General features: G+C 61.4%; 1 protein-coding gene across 2 annotated transcripts; it reads right to left on the reverse strand.

Annotated features, from left to right (window-relative positions):
- ASPSCR1 (ASPSCR1 tether for SLC2A4, UBX domain containing) lies at positions 1 to 24,795 on the reverse strand. 2 transcript variants are annotated; one of them, XM_081162599.1, is made up of 16 exons: positions 24,630 to 24,795; positions 23,554 to 23,609; positions 20,935 to 21,049; positions 19,606 to 19,706; positions 14,691 to 14,748; positions 13,656 to 13,729; positions 13,035 to 13,440; positions 5,566 to 5,705; positions 5,296 to 5,377; positions 4,831 to 4,897; positions 4,069 to 4,131; positions 3,612 to 3,664; positions 714 to 765; positions 445 to 514; positions 179 to 354; positions 1 to 97 (listed from the first exon to the last, which is right to left on the reverse strand). In XM_081162599.1, exons 1-16 carry the CDS (start codon positions 24,729 to 24,731, stop codon positions 84 to 86), a joined length of 1,629 nt encoding a protein of 542 aa, XP_081018725.1. In that variant the 5' UTR covers positions 24,732 to 24,795; the 3' UTR covers positions 1 to 83. The 2 variants fall into 2 exon arrangements, with proteins under 2 accessions (XP_081018725.1, XP_081018726.1); XM_081162600.1 differs by having other exon boundaries at positions 20,935 to 21,015; positions 24,630 to 24,782.
- Between the last annotated feature and the right edge of the window lie 2,977 nt (positions 24,796 to 27,772).

The following is a 27,772-nucleotide window of genomic DNA, read 5'->3' on the forward strand; positions in this document are numbered from 1 at the left end:
TCAGGAGGTGCTGAGTCTTTATTTGCACTCAGGGTGGGGAGGGGTCCTGTCACCGGCAGAGTAAGCACCTCCAATGGCGGCTTTCACCTCTTGCTGGCTGCAATGCAACACACCAGGATGACCCGGGGCCTGGGCTCTGCCCTGCAGCCCCTCCCAGCCCAGCAGCCCTCCACAGTACCTGGCAGCTTCAGCCATTTGGGCACCTTGCCCAGCTCCCTCCTTAAGGGCTGGGCGGTCCCAGGGCTGGGCGCAGGGAGTCCCATAGCACCCTCCTCAGCAGCTGCCTCCAATTCAAGGGGCACAGGGTCAGGGGCTGGCAGCGGGGATGGAGTCACAGTGGCCCTGGACATACACCTGGGGGTGGAAGGCGGAGGACAGGCTGGCGAGTGCTGCAGCATGGGCTCTCCTACCCTCCCGGGCACTTCATCTGCCTCAGGTACTCACCTGGTCACCAGCACATCAGCTGCAGATGGGGAGACGGTATGTTCCAGCAGCTTGGGCTCTAGGTAGAGACCTGCAGGAGGCCCAGCGCACCCTCAGGCCATGGAGGAAGAAGAGGGGGCATGGCCTGGGCAGGTGGCTGTCCTGTAGCCCCCAGAGGTGGTGTGTGTGTGTGGAGGGGGATCAGGCCACAGGTCTTCCAGACCCACAGGAAGCCCCTGCTCTGGGACACTGGGGGCTGGTGGTGCGCAGAATGAGGGGCCCCCACTCACCTGTAGGCTCCTCAGCTCCAAAGTGCACCAGAGCAGCAGGGAAGAGGTCTGCCTGCAGGAAGGACAAAGGGGAGCGCAGGGCTAGGTGGGTGCCAGGTGGGCACTTTGGGCAGACTGGAGGGAGGGGCAGGGTGGGCTGCACCTAGAGATACCACCAGCCTCTCCCATGGGAGCCATCCAATGCCCAGCCCCCAGCTCCTGCTCTTCTTCTGCCACCAGGCCCAGTGCCAGCCAGGCTGGGGCACCGGACCGCAGGGGACCCAGGGGCCAGTCCCAAGCACCAGCTGAACAGGAAGCTCTGGTACCGTGTGCACTGGCACTTTAATCACCTCTTCCCCAGCTCCCAGGATGCAATTAACACCCTGAGGGCCAGAGTTAGGCCTGGACACCCCGCTCCCTCCAGGAGAGCCTGCAGCAGGCCCAGTCAGAACTGCGCCGTGCGGGTGCAGGGAGGATGGCCACCAGCCCTTTTGCAGGGTGCCCTGCATTCCCTTCCCCCAACCGTGTTGCCTGAAGTACAGAGTATGGTGGTCTGTAGGGGCAACCTGGTGGGCCGCCCTTAGGCTCCGGGGAAGAACCCAGACCAACCAGGAGCAGCTGCAGTGTGCGCTCCTGGAGCCCAGTTGCACAGGGAGTCCTGGGTTGAGGTACTGCCCAGGTCTGCTGCTTTTGTGAGTGCGCCAGCCAAGACCCTGAAGGCCACCCAAGGGTTCCCTGACTGGGCCAGCATGAAGCCCCTCCCACTGGGTGGCTCTGCACCAGGGCACCACACCCCACCCTGGGAGTATGGAGACAGCACCTCTCCTAAGCTCCCAACTGCGAGGGTGGTGGCGAGAGGGTTCTGCCCAGGGACTGACCCCACCTGCACAGGTGGACAGGGCTGGGTCGCCCAGCCAGGACGAGGCCCTGGAGACCTCTGGGGCAAGAGCCTGCACTGTGTTGCAGAGTTGGGGCTGCTGGTGACGGCCCCAGAGCCCCCCGTGACAACCATGGCTGTGGTCCTGAAGCTGGCCAGGCAGGGCAATGACCCCACCCGAGGCTCTGTCCCTAGCCCTCAGTGCAAGGGGCTGAAACTGCTAGCTGAGCAGGCGTCTTCTCTGCTCTCAACTCGAGCTCTGGGAGTTGTGGGGGGGTTCACGAGAGAAGCCTTGAGGGCCAGGCCTAGGAATGCAGAGACCACAGCCAAACGGAGGGAGACAGACAAGGGCTGTGACACCTTGAAAACCCCACTGTGACACCTGGGATCCAAGCTCATGGGCACATGAGGGGCTGCCCTAGGGCTCTGGAAGCTGGGGGGTGGCCAGGGAGCAGGAAGGGGACATGGGGAGGACAGTGCCCCACCCTTCCCAGCACGGCTAGACCTGACTCAGTGGAACCACCAGGTGCTGGGGCTCCTCTCACAGCACCCCCGTGATGGTTTGTTCCTATTTCACGGGACCTCATCCAAGCCCACCAGGTGGGACAGGGCTATCTGGGGCTGCTGGTCTCAGAGCCTAAAGGACCGCTGTCCTCGGCACCTGTCAGTAGCCCCCTCCCTATGGGTCTGTGTCCCTGGGGTCCCAACCAAACAGTGGTGAGTAAAGAGTAGACCATCAGGACCACCAGCAGGGAGGGTCTGCCCCTGCTCAGGTTGAGGGACCCCCAGATCGTGGCAGAGTCTTCAGGACCCACTAAGGGTGATGCCTGGGTCCTGGGCAAAGTGATGGGTGGGGCTGAGACAGAGTGGGGGCAGTGCCAGCACTAAAGGGGGCTCAGGCCCAGGAAGCGGGTTTGCTGTGGGGCACTGGGGGCCTTTGTGCCCACTGACTGCACCCCTCCAGTCCCTCAGCCTCTCCCACCAAACACTCCTGGTCCAGCAGCCAAGAAGGGCAGCTGGACTGCCGTCCCCTACACCCACCCTGAGCTGTCACTCTCTGGAACATGGGGGAGGCCCCCAGGCAGCCTCCCGGGCAGCCAGCAGCCAGAGCGGGGCCCTGCCAGGGACATGAAAGCCACGGCTTCCGCCGCTCACCCTAGGGAGGGCGGGAGGCTTCCTTCCCTGAGTCCTGCCAGCTCTGATCTCGGGCAGGGCGGCCACCCCTCATGGAGGCCCCGCAGCTCCAGGCCGAGCTGACGGATGAAAGGAGACGGCTGCTGGTTACTGGGGGCAGAGTGTCACCGGAAATCAGGCCGAGCGGGTGGGACAGGCAGCACCCAGGGCTGCTAACGGGTGGGTCTGGGGGTGGGTCCCCTCCCTCCCAGAGCACCTTCCAAATCCAGTGTGTATCATCAACAGGCTGGGCGGGGACGGAGAAAGTGCCCAGCGCCTCGCCTTCGGGGTTCCTGGGGCTGAGGAGGGGGCCCAGGCACAGCTCCCACCCACCTTAACTTCGTTCCTTGGTGAGCGTCCAGCTCTCTGCCTGGTCTTGTCCCATCTCCCCACAACCGGGCAGCCCCAACTCAGACCTCGCAGGGCCTATGGGCCACTTAACAAGGGCTGGCCTCTGTTAGTAATTAAAATATCTGAGGAGACTTTGAAGAGGAAACCATTAGGCCTGGGGCTGGGGAGGCCCCAGGCTGCCCTCCCAGGCGAAGGGACAGGACATTCCTCCTGGCTCTGGAAGGCGGCCCAGCAGGGCGCCAGATCAACACTCCTCACCCTCACCAGGAGCTCTGGGGCCGACAGGGGGGTCGGGTAAGAGCAGCCGCCAGCGTGGGAGGGCCCAGCTCGCTCAGGGAAGGCAGGGGCAGGGAAGCAGGCCGGCAGCAGGCCCTCGAGCCCGGGGCCAACTTCAGAGGCACTCTGCACCCTCCAGTCCAGCACCCACAGATATATGACCCTTCTGACATAGGCCTTGCCCTGCAGAATGGCCCCAGCAGCCACCCCCCACCCCCCTGCCCAGACCAGGCAACCAGTACCTGAAAGAGGGTCAGCGTGGGGTCCTCCAGGGTGGTTTTTGGAGGAGTGATGACTGTGGAGAGATCATTGTCTTCATGAGGAAGGCTTCACCCCTTGCCCGTTCCCAGGGAAGACTGGCCTGAGGCCCAAAGCCTCAGCGGGGGGTATTCTGAAGAACCCTCAGCCCACAGCCCTCGGCCCACTTCTCTGCTGAGGCAAAAACCCTGGTGAGGAGCTTGGGTATGGGGAGTGACCTAGGGCAGACCCCCTGCAGGGACCCCAGCCCTCACCACCCAGATGGCCGCCTAGGGAGGCCAGTGCCCCTATCCACACATCTCCCGGACACAGGGGGGACAGCCACCGAGCCAGGCAAAGGTCCCAGACTTGTCCTTGGACACCAGCCTGCCTGGCCACGACGCTGTCTCTATGGGAAAGCTCGGAGGTGAGATGCACAGCAGGTCTGGGAGCAGCACTCACACAGGTGGAAGGGTAGCTCAGGATTCCCTAGGTGGCTTCTCACGAAATCCTGCAGGTCCCCAACTGAGGAGAAAGGACAGGGTGAGCAGGGGTCCCGCAGGGCTGCAGGACCCCAACCAGACGTGGCCCAATGCTGGCCCACTATGGATAGAACAGACCAGGTACAACTTCTGCACAGGTGCCCACTACCCTACAGGCCTGGCCACACCTAGCTGGCCTTGGGGTCTTCCCACCAGCCCTGAGCAGCCCGGCCTGCCCCATCTTGGGCATGCGGGACACTGCTCTCACCCTCAGGCCTGATCCAAGTCCTGGGGGTGGAAATTCAAGCTTGTTCCTCCCATTGTACCTGAGATGCTCAACTGGACCGTGGCCACCTCCAGCACCCCCAACCCTGCAGAAACGTTCCCACTGCCTTGCCCTGTCCAGAACTGGGGGCACTGGTGTGTTCCTTCTGGGTGAGCTGCAGCCCCAGGCCAGAGGCTCTGCTGGTGGGTATGGGGAACTCTGGGCCCACCCTCCCTCTGCGTGGCCCTTTGTCCAGTCACCACCAGGCGGGCCTGACAAGCACCTGACGTGAGTCAGCCCCAGCTCTGTCCGCACTAGACACGCTCTGCAGGCTCAGAGCCCCCTGCCTGCAACCCAAAAACACTAGCCTCTGAGTCCAGGGGCCAGGCGGCCACAGTCCCACAGCCTGGAAAGAACATTGGGGGGTGCTCGGAGGGGCCCATACCCCTCCTGGGCCCTAGGCGAGGCCTCTCTCACCTGTCTCACTGGGACGGAAGAAGCCCTGCAGGATGTAGCGGTCCGGGAACAGGACCCTCAGGACCACCTGGGCCGGGACAAGTCGAGTTGTCAGGATAGCCAAGGCTCTGCCTAGGCGCAGGGAGGCAGCTGCACCCCTGGGCCCACAATGACCAGGACCCCACCCGGGGGGCAGGCGGAAGTGCCAGCCACCCCTTGCATTTGCTGTCCCCCCACACTCGGGCTAGACCTATGACCGTAGCTCACTGTGCCAGGGCTGGATGTGAAGGCCATCTAGCACCCCGGCCCGCGTTTGTAAAACACATGGCCTTTTGTTCTCATCAAAACGGGAGGCCAACAGTCTTTAATGGACCGAGGCTGTGCAGGCACAGGTGACACACAAGTGAGCACATTTGGTGGTAAGTGCCCTGCAGTCGCTGCAGGAGGACCCAGCTCAGCCACACCAACACCCAGCCCCTCCAGTACCTTAGGGTATCGCTCCAGCTTCTCCTTCATCTGAGCCTCCCTAAAGGCCTTGGTCACTAAGGGGGCTTCTTCCAGGCGCTTCCTGTGGAAGGGGTGGGTGAAGGTCCCGGGTCTCCCCAGCCAGAGTGGAGGCCCCACACCAGCAGGATGGGACAGAACTGGGCACCCCCGCCTGGATCCCACACCCTCTGAGGGGCTGCCATGGGTTTGGGTGTTGGGGGCTTGAAATGGGAAGCAGGGAGACACCACAGGGGCTGGGGGCAAACCCACCGCTCACTCTTGAGCTGAGCCAAGCGCCGTCTCACGTCATCCACGGTCACCTCGAAGAACTCATCGGGCAGCTCTGCAGGCCAGGCCTGAAGCAGCTCCTCCAGGTCAGGGTGGCACACCACGGGGTCCCGGTCCACTGGCTGCCGGGCAGAGGGATCGGCTGATGCAGGTCCCAGGTGCCTGGCCACCTGGTGCTGGGTCACCCAGGCCCTGCAGCTGGAGCAGCTGTGCACCCCTCCGTCAAGCCCAGGCCCCATTGATTAGCCCATGGCCAGGGCCAGGTGTCTAGGTGGGGTATGGGACAGCCAATCTCTCACGCCTGCCTGCCTCCCTCACTCCCCAGCAGGACACTTGGACCTGGGGTCTCGGCTCAATCCCTGCTGAGGGGACTCAGGCAGTGGGGTGAGTCGTGCTCCGCAGGACCAGCCTCTCTCAGCAGCCCCTTTCTCATTTCCTGCCATCAGGGTCCCCAGAGCTCAGGGAGCAGTGCCCTCATCAAGGCCACGTCAGGGGCTCCAAGGGAGGAGCAGGGGAAGCGGTAGCCCCCAAATTAGAGGTTTGGCAAAAACCTGCCAGCCGCTGGCCCCACAGCCAGGCTGACCCCACCTCCCCTCCCCAAGGGAGCAGCCTGGCCCTGCGTCTGCCCACCCTGGGGACACAGGAAGGGCCAGCGTCACTCCTAATTGGCAGCAAAGTCGATGGAAATTACAAGGCAGGGCTTGCTCTGCGTGTGGTGCCTCGGGGTGGGTAACTGCAGCGAGCGTGGGGCCTCTCGGCACTGAAGCCGCGTGGAGCTGGCCTGAAGGAGGTGTCTGCACCAGGTCCCGTCCTCCCGTACACAGAAGGCTGACAGCCATCTCAGGAGGGGCCGCCCAGGAAGCTGCCTCTGGCCTCTGCCCCTGCTGGTCTTTCACTGCCCCACCCCACCTGGGCCTGACAGGGTCCGGGAACACGCTTCTCTGATCATCTCTTTCCACAGCCCTGCCAGTGTTCAAGGTCAGACTCACTGTCCTGGGCATGGCCAGGCCCAAGCCGCTCAGCATCCAGGAACCTGCTCCCCAATGCACCTGCCAGGTGTCTCCAGGGCTGCCCTCCCCCAGCCACACCGAGGCCTTGACTGCACTCTGGGAGGTCCCTGCAGTCACCAAGCGCACGGCCGTGTCCCGTCTCAGGTGCTCTCCCTGGGTCTGGAGGGAGGTGGGCTGTTAGGAAGCCCCTCCGATGGTGCCATGGGCAGTGGCCAGGAAGGGCCGGCGGAGGCCTGGGAGCAGAGCCCGTAGGTGGCTGGCTGAGGCCCCTGGGGACTTCCCCTTCAAAGCCACAGCCTTCCTGCAGCCGCCACTGGCAGTCTATGCCAAAGCTTTTTATAACAAGATGCCAGGCGCCGGGCTGCCCCCCACAGCCACGGCGCCTGCATTCCAGAAGGGCCAGTGCCGGGCTCCTGGGGGAGGGCGAGGGCAGGACAAGGGTGGCCTGAGCCAGGCGGCCGGCCGAGCGCGTGAGTGCCAGGCCGGGTGCTCTAGCAGGAAGCCGACACACGTGCGCCTTGGTAACGCAGCACTGGGTGATGTGCCGCCTGGCATGGAGCTGGGCCTGACCATGCAGATGGGTCCCCAACCCAGGACACGGCCGGGGAGCCAGGCCCAGGGGCATGTGGCCTCACTGTCCCCGACACTTTCAGGGGACAGCTGAAACCCAGAGCTGCTGACACGTCCTGGCCCCAGGCAGGCTGTACCACAGGGACTCACATACGATGGGAATGGGTGCCTGGGCTGGCAGGAAATGTCACCTTGCCACCCCGTGACGAGGGAGAAGCAGGGGCTTCACACCTCACCTTGGTCTTCCCAGGAGAGAGCGTCTCCACTGCCAAGGGGAGCAGGTGGTGACAGAGGGGCTGGTCTGACAGCTCCTCTTGGGAAAGTGGGCACCGGCCTCACACTGAGTGGGGGAGGCCAAAGCTGGTGGCCCCCAGGCCAAGCCCTGGCCCTGCTCACTGCAACCTCTCAGCCGCCATCTAACTGTTCCCTGGTCACGGACAGGTGTTACCCACCGCTCCCATCTGAGGTGGGTTTACAGAGATGTTTTTGGATGGAGAACAGAGGTCCAGGCTGAGACATCATTAGGAATAAAGACACACAGGGTGGCAGCCTCGAGGGAAAGCCACGCGCTGGAGCCCCCTCCACAGGGCGTGAGTCCGGCATGCTGGCCAGGGCCAGGCCCTGGGGTCCGGAAAGGGGTCCCCAGATGAACCTCATGGCTGGTGCCAGAGGCCGCCGGCTGGGTCACAGGCTTTGAATGAGGGAGCCCAGAGCTTTCTCAGCAGTCCTGACAGCTGACCTTTGCAGCCTGAATCCGCCGGTCCACTCTGCCGGTGGCCACGGACGTACACGGAGAATGGCTGACCTTTGCAGCCTGAATCCGCCGGTCCACTCTGCCGGTGGCCACGGACATACACGGAGAATGCACCTAGATAACAGTGGCCAGGGGCCCGGGTGGCCAGTAGGAGGGAAAGGAGCAGCCTCCTCCACCCAGGGTAACAGGACAGCACTGGGCAAACGCTGAACTGACACCCAGGCCATCCAGAGGTGGGGGCTCAGTGAGCAGCTGCCAGCTGTGGATGGCCATCAGCACCTTCAGAAAGAGTCCCCGACACGCTGGACGGGCCTTGGAGAGGGACCTGGAGGGAGCAAGGCCTGAGAGCACTGGGCGCCGGCCCCACACCACGCTCAGTGTGGCTGACAGACACAGCCAGGGCCAGACATGGAGTGGACCAGGGCGCCGGGCTCTGGGCCGAGACGTGGGCCTGACGGTCTCTGGATAGTTGGGGGACACACTCCAGCCGCCACCACACAAGTGGTGAGAACCACTTGGGCTTAGGGTCCCCCTCCTGGCAGGAGTGGCCTCGCTGCCGCTGAGGTTCATTTTCTTGACAGTAATTTTCCAGGATGTGATGACACCCAAAGGAAAAATGTAGAAACTATGTGGAGGTGACCTCAAGCCCAGATTTCCCAGCTTCCTTGTGAGGGCTCTTGTCCCCTCCTCCCGCCTCCCGCGCAGCCAGACTATCCTCTGACAATGGCTTGGGGAAGAGGGAATGCAAAGCGTTTCCCCTTGAGGCTTGGAGCTTAACCGAATCACTACACGAGGGACACAGGCCAAACCTCCCGAGTTACTCCCAGAGCCAGCCAGCCCTGGAGGGCGCACCAGAGACTGGACCCTGCCACAGTCCAGGGCGAGCGAACTGGATTGCCCTGGACACCGAGGCCCTGACGCGAAGCTCGCAGAGACGCAGGGCCCCTCAGCCCCAGCCAGCATGAGGCCCGCCCCCCATTTCGAACAGAAGAAACGAGAAGTTTTTAAAAAGCCGAGTACAGGGAGGCTAAACGCTGGGCCATAGCTGTGACACCACACGCTGTGAGGCTGAGCACTCCCCGTGTCTGTGGCGTGGCTGGGCGCCCATCCCTGTGGGTCAGGTGAATGTACCCAGAGAACGGAGATAAAAGCAGGGTCTCCTCATCTACAGGCTGACAGCTGCCCCTGGGGAGCCAGACAACAGCCCAAGGTCAACAAGCCCGAGGGGCAAACCTGCACACCAGGCTGAAGGCGCACAACCCCTGTAGAGAGGAGCTCAGGCCCAATCAGGACAGGGCTGCAACCCAGGACCCCAGCTCACCCGTAACACCCCCCAAGTGCAGTCTCGGCTAAGACACAGCAGGACAGACAGATGGCTGGAGGGCACCTGCCCGTCACCAAGCTTCAAAAACTGCTGCCCTGCCTGGCCGGCGTGGCTCAGCGGTTGAGCATCGACCTAGGACCCAGGAGATCGAGGTTCGATTCCCGGGTTGCAGGCTCGATCCCCAGCAGGGGGCGAGCAGGAGGCAGCCGATCAACGACTCTCATCATTGATGTTTCTCTCTCTCCCTCTCCCTTCCTCTCTCTGAGATCAATAAAGATAATTTAAAACAAACAAAAACAGAAACTGCTGCCATCTGCCAACAGAGCCCCATGGCTGGGGCTGCGGCCGGAGCACAGGGCGTCCACAAACACGGACAGGGCATAGCAGCGACAGGCACCCACACTTTGGGCCTGCTCTTGGGAGGACATCATGGGCAGGTGTCCCCAGCCAAGAGGAGGAGGGCAGCCGGGCAGTGAGGGGAGCCACTCTCCACATGAACAGGCTCCTTCCTAGGCCCTGCCTGTCAACCACGGAGCAAACCAGGGAGTAGGACAGTCAGAGACAAGGCTGCCGCCTGCCCTGAGACAGGGTGCAAGGCCCAGAGGAAGTGCCAGGTCCAGGTCTTGGGGGAGGGGAGACCACCCCCTGGAGGGTGACAGGCGCAAGGAGACCACTGTCAGTCCCCCATCCTGCCCAGGGACCGGGGCCTTTGATCAGGAGCCCCTGTGCCAGTGCGTGGGGAGTGCCTGCTGGGATGGCTGCCCCGGTGTGCAGAGCTGCGGGGAGGCCTCCTGGCCAGGGAAGGACTTCAAAGGACAGGCCAGGGGCCGCCAGGCAGCCCCAGTTTCTGCCCGAGCCCGATTCTGATGGCCAGTTAAACTACCTTCTAATAATTAATGTCCCGACATCAAAGGCAGGAGCCGCCGGGTCTGTAAGCCATCCTGGGCCCCAGCCGAGGACCTGCCTGTGTTCTACCCTGTCTCTTTTGACTCTTCATTTAAATCCAAAACCACACACAGGCTGAACATTAATGGGAAACTTGGGAGCCCTTTTTGATTACTAAAGTGCACCTTTGAAGTTCCCCCAAAAGTTCTGTTTTGTTCCCTTCTCCCCTCCCCCAACACTGAAAAGGGACACAAAGCAGACACCATGTGGCCGGCCGGCCCTCTGGGTGTGCGGCTGTTAGTGACAGGAGGCACAGGCAGGCGGGGGACGCTCCACCACCAACCAGCTGCTAGGGCTCCCAGATCAAAGGCAGCGCTGCTGGCGGCCAGGCGGACCCCTCCTGCCTGGGGCCAGGGTCAGTGCTGGGGGTGCACCAGGATCCTGTGCCCTGACAGCAACCCCCACTGGGAGAGCATAAGCCCAGGCCTCCCCCAGGTGCCCATGGGGCTGTCAGCAGGTTCCCAAGAGACACAGAGAGCCAGCGATCCACTCCATGCAACCCTGCCAGGGGACCGCTGCCACCCCACCCCAGATAAACATCCCTGGAACTCAGGACTGGCTTGGTGCCCGGGCCCCTGCCCCTATCCACTCAACAGGGGACACCGAGGGTGGTGTGGGGAGCAGTAAGTCCTGCCGCCTACCCCTCTGCTGGGACCCAGGCTCCACTCCACAGCTGAACACTCCTGCCAGTGGGCACAGGTGCCCCTGACCCTTCAGCCTCCCCAGGTGTGTGACCTGGAGGCAAGAGTGAGGAGGGGAATCCAGAGGATACAGGATGGGGGCAGTGGGCTTCAGCACCACGACCTCTAGGGCCTGTTTCACTTATGCACACACAAAACTCTGAACTGATACATGAGTTAACCACGAGCAACAGTGTAGCTAAAGAGGAAACACACTGAACCTGGACTGCCCCCTGGAATGCAAGGACGGCTCACAGGGAACACACCCCAAATCTCACCACTGGAATGCACAGGAGAGAGAAGGCGTATCACCTCGATGTAGAAGGAGCACTTTACAAAGCTCAACACCTACTTATGATAAAGTTCTCAGGAAACTAGGGCTAGAAACGCTTAACTTGATAAAAGCTTTTCACGGCTCACATAATCAATCCTTCGTAGATAAACCACAGGTGACCCCCGTCAAGGTCAAGACAAGGACACCCACTAAAAGAGGTGCTGTCCAACAAACACCAGAGAACAAGAAGTTGTCAGGAAAAGGGCCTAAAGACGACAAAACTGACAGCATCTGCGGGAACCGCAGCTGGAACTAAGAAGCTCCTGGACGTAAGGAAGGAGATGAGCGAGGCTGTGGTATAAACAGCATCTCGGACAAGCTCCCGGCACCGCGGGGCTGTTCTAACCAACTTTCCTGTCACTTCCCTAAGCACCGTGCAATGGCTCCCCCCACCTGCAAAGGTGATTGGTGACGGGGAATTTTCTCAGCATCTGAAATCTTGAGTGGATCCTGTATGGACACATGTTGTGGGTGCAGGTGTACAGCCACCCTGGTCATAAGGAAAGGGCACAGGAGGGTGGCGAGCTTGGGCCCTGGGCATACACACAGCAGTGGTATCTCAGGGCGACGCCCACCCACACCTGCACAGCTTCGGACTGCACAAGTATGGCATGCAGCCCAGGCTGGAAAGCCAGGCTGGGTCCCATGGTCAGGTGTCCTCCTTGGTATTCCCAATGCTTAGTCAGCCGTGAGCCAAGCTGGACTCCAGGTGGACGACCAAAGAGGCAGGGGAGCCCAGGGATGCCCAGGGGCCCAAGACATCTGGGGAACTGCAATGAGCCTTTGTTGGTAACAGGAGATGGATGTGAGATGCTGAGGAAGCAGTCAGAAGGACCCTACGAGTGCAGCCTCTGGGTCAATGACAACCACACTGCCTGCTCCCAACCCCGTGGACACCCTGTTGCGAATCATGGAAACCTAGCTAGAGTTCCAGAGGTGCTCTGAGGAGAAAGTCTGTCATTACCACTCAGGGGAGAACCAACCTGACAGGTAGCCCAGCCTGTCTTCCCTCCGGGAGGAAGCTCCCACGTGGCTGCAGCTGGCCAGGGCAGGGCCTGGGCGAGTCCGGTCTGACCCACAGAGGCAGAGGTGGCCTCAGGGACTGTACCACTGGACACTGACAGTCCACCCAGCACACGCCTAGAGGTCCCATTGCTCTGGGAGCTGCACTCCCTGCCCCATTACTGCCTGCACACTGTGACCCAAAACACAGGGCCCTTTCCACTGCTCAGGTTGGTGTGTGGTCAGGGAAGCAGGGGGTGGGCATCTGTAGGGGCAGGTGTGAGACTCAGAAGTGGGTGACGAGTGAGTCAGAGACTGATCAGGCACCAAGAAGGCAATGTGCTGCTTGCAGATCTGGACCTTGCTCCCTGATAGCAGCTGTGTCTATGCAGTAAATTGTACCCCAAAAACTGATCAGATGGGACGGCAGTGGACTGAGGCACCGGATGCGGACAAACGCCCGAGAGCTCAGCCTCTGTGTTACAGGCCTCCATGCTGAGGGGCAGAGGGCCAGCGGGACAATCAAGGCCCAAGCCACCTTCACATCAAAACCACCAGCTGGCAGAGGCACCACCAGGGACAGGAGTGCTGAGTCCCCACACCCAGGTAGAAGGCCAATGGGAAGGCAGGGGTCACAGGGCATGTGAGTTTGTCAAAACCCATCCAATTACATCTTAAAGGGTGCCTCGGTGAAGCAATTTAAGACAAAAGCAACCCAAAAGGTCACTTCCATGAGATGAAAATGCACCTAGCCAGCCTGCCGCCCCTAGGCTGATGGGCTGAGAGGCCAAGTGTGGTCAGAAGGACCCCCAGCGCCCAGCTCACTGCTTACCGGCTCTGGCTCTGGTGGGGGCCTCGACTTCTTCGGCTTGGAGGGGCCTCCAGGGCTGGAGAAGGACTTGGGCACCTTGGCGGAAGGTGACATCAGACACCTCGCAGACCCACAGGGGCCCCCCAGGCGCTGTCCCCCTCCAGAGAAAGGCACGAAGGGGGCTGGCGTGGGCTCCTCTGAGATGTACTTCGCCTGGGCATCCAGGGGCTTTGGGCCTGCTCCTGAGGTGCCAGCTTCGTCCCGACGGCTCACGTCGCCCCGGCTGAGCCCTGCAGAGTCCAAGGGCAATAGAGGGCTGCCAGCTGCCTGCTCGGCGGACAGGGAGGGGGTTGGGCTTGCTGGGCTTTTGCTCCAAGAGACCCCAGGCTCCTGCTTGATGACCGGGTCACAGCGCCTCATGGCAAACCTGGGGGGCCCAGAAAGAGTGTGAAACTCCACACACGGGGCTCAGCATCCGGGTCTCACCACCCATCTCCCATCCCCAAGCTACAGAACCCTGGCAGTGGCCTCAGATTGAGTGGTGAGGGCCACAGAGCCACGTGTCCTTCACTTTTCCACGCTTCCTAATCCTTTTCTTAGAGACCCCATTTCTGTCACAGAACAAGATTCAGAGGCCCCCACCTGATGATGGCGCTGCCCCCAGTGAGGCCCAGTGACTGCAGCGTCGTGCTCTGCAAGGCAGCTTTGCCGGTCACCTGTGAGAGGAGAACAGGACAGATGTGCCCACAGCATTCGCTGACCCCTCACTGACAAAGCCCCCCTGCCTGGCCTAGGCCAAGGCTTCACGCTGACCCAGAGGAAGGCACCAAGGGCCCTGCCCACCTGCTTGACCCATCTACACAGCCGCCCCCACTGAGACACGGACACCACAAGGTCGCCAGCAGCTCCTGAGGCACAGGTCCAGCCTTGTGCACCCCAACCTGCATCTGAGCATTTGTTCCAGGGTCAGGGTCTGTCCCCTGGCCCCACCCCATCTGAGGTTAGCCACATCTGGTCAAGTGACTAGCCCTCTGAGGCTGCACAGACCACGACAGCCCTCATTTGGGCCCAGATGCCTGTCTCCTCCAGGTGAGGACAGGTCCCCCAGGTCCCTCCTGCTCACAGCCTAGGAACCCCTTCCCCTCACAGCCCTGATGGGCATGTTCCACCCACACTGAGGCCTCCCGGGGCCCCTCGGGGACATGGCTACCCCAGGCTAGGAAAGGGCATTCAGCCAGGGCTGAAACAAAAAGCCCCTGTCAGCCAGGGGACCATGCGCCAGGAGGGTCCCCGTCACGGGCAAGCGGGCGGGGACAGGCGGGGCTCTGCCAGGCTGGGCCTGCACCATGCTGCACTCGGTTTTGAAAAAGATCAAAACGGAGCAAAGCAAATATTTATTAAAATAAAACCACTTTTGTGACTCTCGGGCTTTGAGAGAAGCTGAGAAAACAAACAAGGCGTTGAGGGAGGTTCTGGAGCAGCGGCCGTGTGGTTAGCTCCAGCGGAGCCGGCTCTGCTCTTTCCATGAAACACATCCTGCTTTCAGAGCATCCCCCGCGCCGCTTTGAAGGCAGCAGGAGGAGAGTGAGTTTTCCAGATTGGAAACGGGGCTGGGCCGGCGTGGCGACGGGAGAGGGCAGTGGGCCCGGGCCACGCGGGTGGGGCTGCAGTGCCTACCTCATCCCTCATGTACACGCAGACCGGGCTGGCCTCCTGCGGCTGCTCCAGACACGCCCTGCAGGAGAGGGAAAAGCATCACAAGCTGCCACTGGCGTGCAGGACACCGGTGCTCTTGGGAGGGCACCCCAGGAACAAGGCCCCCCATGGCCATCACCACACAGCCTGGGTGTCTCTCACCAGCCTCCGGCCTCAGGCTCAGAATGCGAAGAAGACACCGAGCAGGGGAGTGAGCAGCACTACCACCTCCTGATGAGCCTCAGGTCACTGTCAACTGTGCCCATGGTCAGCACTAAGAGTCTGGGGCTGTGACCTGGGCTTTTATCTGAAGCCAACCTCCAAGAGGGTTGTCAACCCCACAAGTGCCAGGAGTAGCTCAGGGCACAAATCCACTAAGTGATTCTGAGGACAGAGGCCCAGATCCCTGAGGCTGCGAGCACCCCGACTGCTGTCCCCTCCTCCTCGATGGCACGGGCAATGCCGGGACAAAAGGCCGAGGTCCTCCCAGGAGCCTCGCCTGGGGAGGGTGCTGGGTGCCTCCTCATTGAACTGTGTCCAGACGCCTCATAGTCAAGCAGGAAAGGCCACACATGGCCACCAAGATCACTGTCACCAACAAACAAGAAAAACAAAACTGAAGGCCTTGAAGGGCTTGAGATGCTTGTGCAGCGGGGCCACCTGAGCACTTGGCCACGAGTCACACACAGGCTAGGCACTGAGGCCACTCGGGCAAAAGCAGAGGAAACACCACAACTCCACCACAGACGCTCTCCATTGTCTGGGAAACAGCAAACGCAGCCAGTGCCCCCACCCCATACCCTCACCCTGCCACCAGGTCACTGAGGGTCGGCTGATGGTCACTCTTACCCTGGAGGCCCTGTTCTCCAGTGAGATGGCAGCAGGCACCCGCTCACACCAGACCCGTCACCAACATCCTTTCTCCTCATAAACCAGACCCTGAGATGGGACAGAGCAGCCCCCAGGAGCACAGCTGGATGGGCTGGAAGGATGGCAGGCATGTAGGCGCACTCACATCACATGCACACTCACGTTCACACCCACACCCTCACGTGCAGTCACGTACACACACGTGCACACACACATGCATGTGTAGGCCTGACACCAACTTGCACCACACTGACCACCAGGTTATGTACAGGGCCACCAGCTGGCCAAGTCCTGGCTCTGGAGCTTGTGACCACAGAGGGACATTCACTCCTGTGTTTCCTGACACACAATCGTCAACTAGCCCCTCCTCCAGAGGGTGAGCCCCAGAGGCTGGGCCCACAGAGCAGGAAGCCTGTGGTGACTTCAGCCGTGCAAGACTGCCCTGTGTCACTGCGTCATGGCTCAAGCGCCCACGGGCCCCAAGACTGACCAGGTCCTCTGTGTGGCTCTGGTGTGGGTTCTGCCCATTTCTCATTTGATGTTAGCTTTTGCTCGTGCGTGTTCACATGGCTGAGACCCACAATCCAGGGCCAGCTGTGGGGCCCCTGGGAGAGGCGCAGCCCTGCCCTTGCCGGGCCATGGCACCACCAGCCTTGTCGCTTCCTGAGGTCCCCCCAAGGAAGTGGGAGACCTGGGCTGACAGCCTTGCCCAGAGCAACCTGAAGGGCTGGGACCCAGCCCACCAAGACCCAGTGACCCCAGACCTCAGGAAAGCACAAGACCCAAAGTGCCTGAGCGACAGCCACTGCAATCCTTCCCCTGGGACCCGATGCCAGAGGGACCACAAATCACAAGCAGGGCTGAGCCGCTGCCTCCTGCCGGAGGAGGCCCCGGGACATCAAACGCCAGCCCGGCTTTGATGTGCGGCTCCTCCAGAGGGATCAGATTCCGAGTGGATCTGAGGGAGACGCCTGTAAACACGCGAGGGGAGGGGCGGCCGCAATCACTTCCAGACCTTCCTGGCCAATTAGCAGAGCTCCGTGGGCCGGGAGAGCGGACGGACATTCCAGCTCACAAGGAGCCGCCCCTTACACACCCTCACTCAAGTCCCAATGTCTCCAACGGGGCTGAGCAGGGCCTCCAAGGAGCCCTGTGCCCCAACCCAGACAGAACCCCGGGTACGGAGAGGAGCTTCCGTGGTGCCCACCTGCTGCCCCTCCCCAGACACCCCCCAGTGTGGGAGGAACGGTGCTCAGCCAGGACAGGCGGAGTCTCACTCAGTCCACAGCCAGCAGACAAGCTCCCTGGTCAGGGGAGAACAGCGGGGCTGGGAAGCAGAAGTGCTCCTAAAGGCTTTACAGATGTTCTACACTCGCCTCAAAGCACATTGTCCTCACAGGTGGGGGGCCAGTGCCAACCTGGGCTGGCTGGGGGCAAACCAGGTACCAGGAGCCCCTTTTGTTCACGTCACCTGTCTGGACCTGACCAAGTCCCAGCTGGCACCGCCACACACCCCACACCAGAACCACAAGGACCAGCCCAAACCCACAGAGTTTGACTTCAGGCTCAGAGGGGCTCCTGCTGCCACAGGGAGGCCCACCTTGGGCGAGGTCACATGCTGAGGGGCCAGGTAACTCACACCTATCACCACGCAGCAGCCCAGCCACAAAGTGGTGAAGAGATAAGGTTAAGGGACCAAGGAGGTCGAGACCCGCAGAACCAGCCCCTCCTCCAGGGCAGTCAGAGCAGGGACAGTTTAGAGAGGAAAGCAGCCTCTGGAAAGAAGGGGGCGGCCTGAGAGCTGAGTGGAGGCCCTGGCACCTATGCCTCTGGCTGCCCACAGGGCTCTGGGATGGGAACACAACCCACCTCAGGGCATCCCCAGAAGCAGCGCACACACACTTGCCCTTCCCAGGGACACCAGATCCCCAGTCTCCCTTGGTGGGATGCACATGCCAGACGAAGCGGCAGGCTCAGCTGTGAGATCTGGCTGGGAGCAGAGGGGCCCAGGGCTTTGGGGAAGACGCAGCCTGGGAGTGGCACATCCGGAGCCCCTCTCCTGGTGGCCTTCGTGGCAGCAGACACCCAAGAAGTAGAGAGGACTGGCCAGTCCAGGTCCCAACCAGTGCTATCTGAGGCAGCTCCCAGCCCCATGTGGGCACTGAGCTCGTGCACGGTGGCCGGACCAAGGGGGGGGCCTGTTCCAGGTGAGATACATGCAGATTTCGAAGACCTCCTACCACAAAGAACCCAGAATTCCTCACTTTTCCTGCTGAGTACATGTTCACAGGGTAATGTTTTGAATATACTGAGTCAAGTTAATCAAACTCCTAAAATTAATTGCCTGTGTTTCTACTCTCCTTTGACACGGCTACCAGAAAATTCTTAAACTACCTCTGCGGCCCGCACATGTGGCCCACGTGGCATGTCGAGTGGCCAGTCAGTAGCCCCAGATGTGAGGGTCAGGGCTGGACCACCACCCATCCTGAACCCTGTGCAAAGGACCCACCCCAAGCAACAGTGGTCCCTGTGCCCTGCTTGCCTCCAATGGTTCCCGCCAGGACCCGCACACCACTTGCTCTGCGACGCTCGCCTCTTCCCCAAACTACCAAGTGAGAAAAGCCAGCTCCCTACATGTCCCTCCCTGTGGGGACCCAGGACCGGACAGGCCCCTGCCCCCTGCCAGCAGGGTCCTTACAGTGGCCAGCAGCTGACCAGCTCCTGCCCAGCCCCAGCACCACACCAGCCAATCAGGCACCTGGCCATGGCTCTGGGGCTGGCACTGCCTGCCCGTCCCCATGGGAACCCGCTTCACGGTGAGTGAACTCTGCCAAACAGTTTCAAGGAAAGGCTGGGCTTGCAACTTTGGGAGCTCAAGCTTAGGGATGCCCCTCACTGCTGGCCCAGTGCTCTGCCTCCAGAATTCATTCTCGGGAGGAATGGGGTTCGCACGGACCTCTGGCTGTCTGTAGAGTAGCAGACGGGACGGGTGGCTGGGCGCACAAGTGAGCAGCCCCACACACTCAGCCTGCACGGCCAGGGAAACAGTGCTGAAGGGATTTCTAGGGAGATCTGTGATCTAGTCATAAGCAAAGAAGAAAGGGCGCAGGTGACCTTGGGCACAGTGCTCTCGTGTCAATGACAGACACATGTCCATGCAGCTGTCCCACCTCCTGCTTTATAAACACTCCCCGGCCACCTCCTCCGGCCATCAGCCATGTCTCTCCAAGGGCTGTCTCCACTGTCCCTGCTCTGTTTCGTGAGCTACGTCTTAAGCACAGAGCACAAGTAGACCCATCCTGCAGGGCCTGTGGAACCACAAATGTCCCCAGGCAGCCCCTCAGCCTTGTCCTCGCCTGGTCCCTCCCCACCTGCACCCAAGGGACCAGGCCCTGCCCGTCATCACCCTCTCCCAACAGGGGACTCTTCCTCTTCGCAGCAGGGCATCCCCCGGCCCTTTACCCAGGGGGCCCCCAGCTTCTCTCTCGTTTGCTTTGGCCGGCACCCCGGGTTCCCTGTCCCATTGGTTGAGGAACTTCCTGGTCCTTTCCCAGGAGGAGACCCCACACTGTAGTGCCCCTGCCTCGGCCTTACTCTTCATGTGTGGCCCCTTCCATTCTGCTGGCCGAGACCTTTCAAGGAGGATAGACTCCCACCTCACGGGAGACGGAAACTCAGAGGGCCCAAGTTTAAACTGTTCATCACATGGCAGAAACTGACCCACACCCATTATCATTAACAGAACTTTCTTTTCACACGCGGCCCATTTTCATAAGGATGTTATACCTAAAGCACTTGTCAGCTGAGGGGCCCAGCGCCTACTCCTCTCCTCATTGCTCGAGAGCCTCTCGGGTTCCCCACAGGGCACACCAGGAAAGCCAGTCGGAAAGATGCACTGCTGGTGACCAGCATCTGCTGGGCACAGTCGACGAACATGCAGCCCCTCATCCTTGACCAGTCCTCACACCAGGACCGCAGCGTCCCCACCACAGGGGCAGGCACAGCCAGCACCAGTCCCGACACTCACCTGGTCTGTGCAAAGTGACCAAGAAGCTCCCAGAGAGTCTGGCCTGAACAGAAAGTGTCCTGCACCCGGGAGCCGTCATCCAGCTGTAGAGCGACTCGAACCTGAGCAGCAAGACAGGGAGGCCGAGGTCAGGGGACAGGTGAGGGGAGAGGAGGGTGGACAGGTGTGGGGAGAGCTGGGGGAAGGGAAGCGCCCCGCCCTATACCAGGGCCTGACTGGCAGGGCAGGGCTCCCAGGATCTCTGGGGTGCGTGGGGGACCGACTGCCACGAGCCAGTACTGTCTCCTCTGCACACACTGCATGTTGCTGCATCTCAGGCTGCGAGGTTAGGGGCACACTGTTACACAGCCATAAAGAACTAATACGTTGTGTTTTATGAACTTTTTTCATTATCGGGCACTTTACTCTTGTAAGTACATTTTAATAATTACGTCCTTAAAGTGGGACACAAGTCTCTAACCCAAAAGGGGGAAAATTCCCTTCTAGTCCCTCTGCCAAGTGGCGACAGGCTAGAGCACCCTGACCCCAGAGGCATGTCCAAGCCCAGAGGCGGGTCCAACCCTGAGCACCCGCCAGCCCACCCGCCACAGCCTAGAGCGTCTAAGTCACTGTGAGGCCTGCTGTTTGGGCCAAGTGCCTCTTCTTCAAGGGCACACTTAGGTTAAATCCCAAAATAAAAGGGGGAGCTGCCTGTGTGAAACGCATCCCCAAACCCCTACCCAGGGCAGGGAAGTCAGAGTTCCTCCCACACGAAGTCTGAGCACTGTGGTCATGATGGAAAGGATGCTGGGGTCAGTCCCCATGCCCAGCTCCTGGTGGGCTCTGAGCTCCTTGTCCCTCAAGGGGACGTGCACGTCTCCCTCGTGGTGCTGGCAGAGCAGCAGCGACTAGAGTAAGTAATCGCGGCATGGAGAGGGCGGCTCTCGGTGGCTGGCTTCCCTAAGTCTCTGCAGCCTCAAGCTGCTGCTCTGGCAGAAGGCTGGGGGCTGAGGACAGAAGACAGGCCGTGGGCCCAGTGAGGCAGGTCAAGAGGGCCTGGGGTTCCTCCCAAAAAGGGGTGGCATTCGAGGCCCCATCGAGCTCCACAGGCTCCGACACTAGTGACCCCGTCGAAACCAGGACCATCAGGCTGGAGGCGCTGCTCACACTCAGAGAGGAAGGCAGCACAGCAAACCCCCGACCGCCACCTCCGCACCAAGAACGAAGTCTCATTCCAGTCACCAAAGTAGAAAGTGGCCCTGCCTGAGTCAGGGCAGGTGGTTTGGGTGTGGGGCGCGCCCTGCCCAGCCCCCGCTACCCAGCCTCCATGGCCTCCCCCTGGGCACCTACTGTATTTTCGGGGCCCTCGCGGCTGCGGGACGCGGGCACCATCTCCAGCTTGGCATTGTTGGGCAGGTTGGCGAACCTCCACTGCAGAGAGAGGTCAAGCACATGCCTCTGAAACCTGCAACACAGACCACAGCCCACAGCTGCCTGCAGTCCTAATGCAGCTGTCCAGTGCTGACTGCGGCATCCCCTGGCTAGTGCCCCGCGCCTGTGAGGACAGGACACGGCCTGAAGACAGAAACGTGTCCTGGCTCCAGCGGGGGAAGGGCAGCGCAGAACACCAACAGGCAGACCTGCACCAGAAGGTGGCCCTGCCACTGCATTCACCCTCCCAAACGGACCAGCTCCTGTCACTCCTGCTCCTGCCACCTTGCAGCAGGGCCACAACCTCCAGGACAGGAGGCAAAGGTTCTAAAGACCCACAGACAAAAGGACTGCCGGAAACCCCCCGAGAACCAGGCCATCACAGGGCTGAGACTGCCACTCCCAGCTCGCAAAGCCAGATCCTTAACCCCAGAGTGGCCCCTTAGTGTCCTGCATGTATTAGCCACTGCACAAGGACCTGGCAGCTATGAGTCTCCCAACTGGTCAGGAAGAGGCCAGTGTGGCTCAGCTGGTTGGGCATCGTCCATGCACCAAGAGGTCCCCAGTTCAATTCCTGGTCAGGGCACATGCCCAAGTTGCAGGCTCAATCCCCAGCAGGGGGTGTGCAAGAGGCAGCTGATCAATGTTTCTCTCTCTCCCTCTCCCTTCCTCTCTCACTACAATCAATAAAAACATATATATATATATATATATATATATACTTAAAAAAAAAAGCCAACATGTGCCCCAAACAACAGGGTGGCCCCAGCCTCCTCGATTCCCAGCACAGAGCTCCCATGTCCAAGCCAGCACAGTTTCTCAGAAGAAATGGGAGGAGAGGGGAGATTGGATGAGTCAGGACAGGAAACGCCCAAGGGCAGGAAAGGGTCCCTGGGCCTCTGTGACAAGGGTCTTTATCAGCAGCCTGCCCTCCAGGGGCCACGCTCAGCTTGTTTCACAAGAAACTCATGTGAGAACAGGTATCCGAGGCCACTCAAAGGCAGAGCTGGAACCATAAAGGCAGCTCCTGGTGTCCAGCTTGGATCACATCAGCTGTGGACCAATAGGAGTTGGACACCTGCTCCTGAGACAAGGAAAAAGACAGGAGGGGGTAGCTCGGAGATCCCGGCACTGCCTCACCCGTGGGCAAGGAGGGTCAGGCTAGGCAACTCCGAGGCCTTCCTGACCCTGGTCCCTCTCCTCCAAACCCCTTTAGCTCCTAGGTTGCCCACAAGAACCACCACCATTCACCCTACAGAGAAAGGCCACAGCATCTGTGTAACCACCAGGACGTGGCCCTGCATGTAGAGGACACAGACAGCGAGTCACAGGAAGAGTAAGGGAACTTACACAACTCAAAATTCAGATCTTAGCTCTACTTTTATCGGAAGTTTAGGAAAAAACAGTGGTGGTGAGAGACTGTGTGGGATTTGAACACAGAGTGGTCACCCAGTGGCAGATGCCAGCATGCTGCAGGAGACAACGTGGTTTTCTGAATTTGACTGATTTATAAGGCGCAATGTTTGTAAGAGAAAGAAGCAGTTTTGACAACCAGGGACCCCACAGAGGGGAAGCTGTCTCAGGCACTGAGTCATGGACACACACACGAGGCTACCCTCCCTGGCAGTGGCAGTGCTTCCCAAACAAATTAGTTGACTTTTGAACAACGAAGGAGTTAGCGGTGCCGACGCCCGCATGGTCGAAAATCCCGCACCGGCCAATTCGAGGCTTCCAAACTTTTCCTTGTTTTAGACCCTCGAGAATCTGTGAACGCCCTCTCTCTGGAAAAATGCCCGCAAGCAGAGACCCGTGCGAGCACCTCCAGAGTCTGAGGCCACCGATTTCCCCTCAGTGCAGGTTTCTTCCCATTTTTCCTTGACCACTTCCTCTTGCCCTCAGAGCCCCACCAGGAGCTTACACGACCAAATGCACGAAAACCCTGTGCAATTAGTTAAACGGTGGCGCCTGAAAGGATACGCCGTTGCCCTGGCCAGGTAGCTCAGTTGGTTTAGAGGACTGTCCTGATACAGCAAGGCTGTGGGTTCGATCCCTGGCCAGGGCACAGACAAGAAGCAACAAATAAATGTATAAATGAGTGGAACAAGTCAATGTTTCTCTCTCTCCTTTCCTCTCTAAAAACCAGTAAGTAAAAATAAAAATAAAAAGATACGGTGTGTCCTGAGCCCCAAAACTCGTGACTGTGCCCTTATTTGGAAACAGGGACTTTGCAGATGTGACTGAGTTAAGGATTTCGCAGTGACAGCATCCTGGATCAGGGCACGTGCTTATGAGAAAGGAAAGGAGAGAGCACACGACACACAGGGACAGGCGTGCGCGGAGGCGGCAGACTGGGTGACGCCGCCACACGCCAAGGGACAGCTGGAGCCACCACACTCCCAACAGGCAGGCGGGGTGCAGCCCTGCAGCACCTCGACTGGAGCTCCCGGCCTCCAGCACCGTGAGAACGCAAACTCCTGCAGGTCTGCGCCCCTGGGCAGAGCCCCGCGGGGGCTCGGGGAAGCCTGGAGAGGAACTCACTTCAGGTCATATTCCCCGGGGTTGAAGTCCTGCCGCCGGCACGTGTCCTCCAGAACCTGGGGGCGACAGGAGAGGACGCGTCCGGCCGTGTCGCTGGGCCGGCAGGCACAGTGGCACGGAGGCAGCTGGGGGTCGAGTCCCCCTCTCGGAGGGAGGGCGGTGGCTCCGCTGGACAGAGCCTGGCAAAGCCGCAGGGCGGCCCGGCCACTCAGCAGCTCCGCGCGCCCGGTCCGGGAACCCCGTCCAGTCCCCGCCCTGCCCGGTCACCCAGCTCGCCGGCCCGCAGGACAGTGCCCATCACCACGGGCACCCTCCCACGCAGACTCCAGACCTGCCCCCTGCCCCCCCCGAGCAGAGTCCCCACTGGGGCGCCCGGCGCCCTCCTGCCCCCGCCGGGAGCCGGCTCCACGCGGCTGCGCAGCAAGTCCCGGGAGCCCCGCCCCCCCGGGCTCCTCCCGGCCCCGCAGCGGCCCCGCCCCCACCGCAGGGCCCGGGCACCGGCGGGGCGGGGGCAGGGGCGCGGGCCGGGGACCCCGGAGGCCGGCTCGGGCGCGCCGCGGACCCGCCGGGGCTGCAGGGGTGCCGCCCCCGCCCCCAGCGCCCCGCCCCAGCCCCCACCCCCCAGCCCCCACTCCCCAGCGACCCGCTCCCATCGTCTCCGCCCCCGCCCCCAGCGCCCAGCCCCCCCGCCCCCAGCGCCCAGCCCCCCCGCGCCCCCGCCCCCACCCCCCAGCCCCCCACCCCCAGCGCCCCGCTCCCAGCGTCCCCGCCCCCAGCCCCCGCCCCCAACCCCCAGTCCCCCCGCCCCCCAGCGCCCCGCCCCAGCCTCCACCCCCCAGTCCCCCGCCCCCCGCACCCAGCCCCCGCTCCCAGCGCCCCCGCCCCCAGCGCCCAGCCCCCCGCGCCCCCGCCCCCAGCCGGGGGTCCCCGGGGCCCGGGACGCGGGCCCGGAAGTGGGCGGGCCCAGCGCGCCAGGAGGCCGCCCATTGGCCGCTCGGGCCCGCCCGGCACCGCCCTCCCCCCGGAGCCAACCGCAGGGGCGCCCCCCGCCCCCGCCCCCGCCCCGCCGGCCGCACCTGCAGGAGCACGGTGCTCGGCGTCACCTTCACCGTGTGGCGCCGCCCGTTCGGGGCCAGCACCGACACCGCGGAGCCCCCGCCGCTCGCCGGGGCCGCCATGTTCTGCTCACGTGACCCGCCGCCGCCGGCTCCGCTTCGAACAACTTTATCGGCAACAGCCGGACGCACAGCCACGCGGCCGGGGCGGGGGGGGCGGGGCCTGCGCGCGCTTCCGGGCACGCCCGGCCCCGCCCCGCCCGGCCCCGCCCGCCCCTGGCCCCGCCCCTGGCCCCGCCCCATGGCCCCGCCCCTGGCCCCGTCCCGCGCAGCAGCTGGGCCCTGGCGCGCTCGCCCCGACCGTCCCGCGGGGCCTCGGCGCGGCGCGTGGATCCGACGCCGGGAGAGAAGCTCCGCGCGGGGCCGGGCGCGCCGAGGCTGGGACGGCGCGTCCCTCTGGGTCCCGTTCGCCCTGCGATCGCGCCCCTCACTGCAGCACCCATACCCTCCCCTCCACCCCCCACCCCCACCCCACCCCGTCTCCTGGTCCCCTGTGGTCACCTGGGTCCCTGGGGGGGGGGTCAGGGGACGGCCCCAGACGGGGGGGGGGCAGGTTCAGGCAAGTCTGCGCCGTCGGTGCCAGGCCCACTCCACCAGCCGCTGGACCCTCCGGCAGAGCCTGTCCGGGAGTCGGGGTGTTTGGGGTCCTACCAGCCCCTGTGTGGGTGACACAGCCACCCTCGTGCATGTTGGAGACTCCACGTGGGGGGACTGTGGAGACCACCTGGGCCGGCCTCACTGACACTGCCAGGTCTGCCCCCGCCGGCCACTGCCTGGTCCTGGGCCTCACCCTCTGCTGGAGCTGGGCGCAGGGGGCCTTGGGGCATTTCTGACCGGTGCCTGGTCAAGCTTTCCAACCCCTTCCTTCAACCCATCAGGACCCCCCTGCACCCCAAGGTGCCCCCAGCCTGGCCTCTCCAGCGCGTCGGCCTGTGGGGGTTTCTTCAGAGCCTCACGTGCAGAGGGACAGGCCTTACGTGACTGCTCACTTGTTTACTGGCTGTCTCCACCCCAGCAGGCCCGGCTGCCTGGCCCTCCAAGGTACTGACACGCAGAGCACAGCCTGGCACAGGGCGGGTGCTCAGCAAACATCTGTCGGAGGAATGACCCTTCATGGGGAGACAAAAAAACACTCGGTCCCCAAAGTGCACCACCACCTCCTGCTGCTGGTTCTCGCCCAGTGGTGGCAGGGCACCCGGGCAGTGGGAGGCGGGAGAGGCAGGGCAGACCCACCTCCCCTCAGTGGCCTGGCTGGGCCAGAGCTAGTGAAGACCAGGCAGGACAGACCAAGACCCTGTGAGGTGCCTGTGAAAACAAGCAGGCCCCAGAGACCACCTCTGGATACCGCGTGGGGACCTGGGGGTGCTAGACCTGCAGCTCGACAAGCCTCCAGAGGCAGGAAGTGCCCAGGAGTTTCCTTGGGTCCCCCCTGGACAGAGGTTTATTTCAGGCCAGAACCAAAAATTCACGTGGCTGGACACACCAACGTCCATCCACCCCGCCACAGCTGGGAGGGCCCTCACCTGCCCCGAGGCGGGTGTGCCCCCCCCCTCCCGTAAGAACCTGCACGTCCATGCAGTGTGTTTGCTCTTTCTGGAAGCCTGCCTCTGTGGACTTGCCTTCCCCAGCCCTTCCTGCAACTTGGTGCCTTTGCTCGGGGCTCCATTCCAGGCTTCAGCTGCCAGATTCCCGGTCACGTAATCACAGCAGAGGCCATGGAGGTGACTGTGAGGTCAGAGGTCATCTTTGGCAGGTTTGCAAGTCAAGGGGAGTCTACCTGGCTGCTCACACAGCTCAGCCTCTTTTTGCAGCTCATATTTTTTATTTCCAAATTTGATATCTTAAAAAAAAAAAAAGACAATCTCTACATTCATGTTTATAGCAGCTCACAGCCCCAAACTGAAATAAGTCCAGGTGTGCTCCAGCAGGTGAGCAAATAACCTGTGGTCCGTTCATACTGTGGAGTAGCATGCTGCCAGCGAGAGGAGACAAGCATGGACCGGGCACCTGGGAAGTGTGCCAAGCGAGAAAGCCCATCCCAAAGGCTACATCGTACCACACTATCCCTTTTAGATCCCACTTATCTAGTGTTAAGGAAAGGACAGCATTTTAGAAACAGGACAAATTAAGGGCTGCCCAACATGAGCGGTGGTGGGGCTGGGGGAGGGAGGGAAGTGGGCGTGTTTCCAGGAGGGTGATGCCAGGGACCCGCTCGGGGTCTGACACACCAACCCACCCGTGATTACACTGTGTACAGCCTGGCACACAACCGAGCGCACTCGCACCGGGGACCCGGGAAGGAGACGGTGCGTGGTCTCCAGGTCGCCATCCTGGCTGTGAGACTGTGCTACAATTTTGCAAAATGTTACCATTTGGTGGAATGTGGGCAAAGTACACAAGGTGTCGCTCTGCATGGGACTATGGGACTCTACAATCATCACAATAAAAAATTCAATTAAGCAATAACATCCACAAACAAGCTAAAATTTAATACAATAAACTCCAATTTTTCACCTCATCTCTGCACCTCCACGGAGATGCACTGTCAGCATCTCATCACATGGGCCTCTCTCTCTGCATCCCTGTTTGCATGTATGTTTATATCCGAAAGTAAGTTGAAGAGGTCCAGGCACTTCCCCCCAAAACAGTTCAGCACCTCCTAAAATGATGACCTTCTCCTACGTAATTGTCACCCGTCCCCGCACCCAGCAACCAAACAGTCTTGGGTTTGAGAACACTATCTGATACACGGCCCACATTAGATTTTCCCTTGTCCCCAATGGTCCTTAAGAGCTGGTTGTCACATTGGTTTGGTGGTCATCAGTTTACACTCCTTTATCAGCCTCTCTCTGTCCATCTCGGGTTTGTTTTAACTTTACACAACAGTGGCATTTTTGAAGAGTCCAGACCTGTTCCCTTTAGAATCTTCCACGGGTTGTTCTTCCCGACCCTGTCCTGGGGTTAAACGTTTGGAGTGTGACGCAGCATAGATGACAGCCCATCAGGATATCCAGGACATCAGTTTGTTCACTTAGCGGGGACATGAAGTTTAAACACCTGGTCTGCCAGATTCTTCCAGGGCCAAGGCCCCTAGTAGAGCAAAT

Source organism: Miniopterus schreibersii (assembly GCF_964146895.1).
Source record: "Miniopterus schreibersii genome assembly, chromosome: 16".
NCBI lineage: Eukaryota > Metazoa > Chordata > Mammalia > Chiroptera > Miniopteridae > Miniopterus > Miniopterus schreibersii.

Bases quoted from the DNA above. Each gene is read 5' to 3' on its own strand.
- ASPSCR1 (XM_081162599.1), bottom strand. From the start codon at position 24,731: ATGGCGGCCCCGGCGAGCGGCGGGGGCTCCGCGGTGTCGGTGCTGGCC. The intron at 14,749-19,605 runs GTGAGTGTCGGG...CCTCTCCTGCAG, and splicing joins GGTCACTTTGCACAGACCAG to GGCGTGTCTGGAGCAGCCGC. The intron at 4,132-4,830 runs GTGAGAGAGGCC...CTTTCTCCTCAG, and splicing joins CTTCCGTCCCAGTGAGACAG to TTGGGGACCTGCAGGATTTC.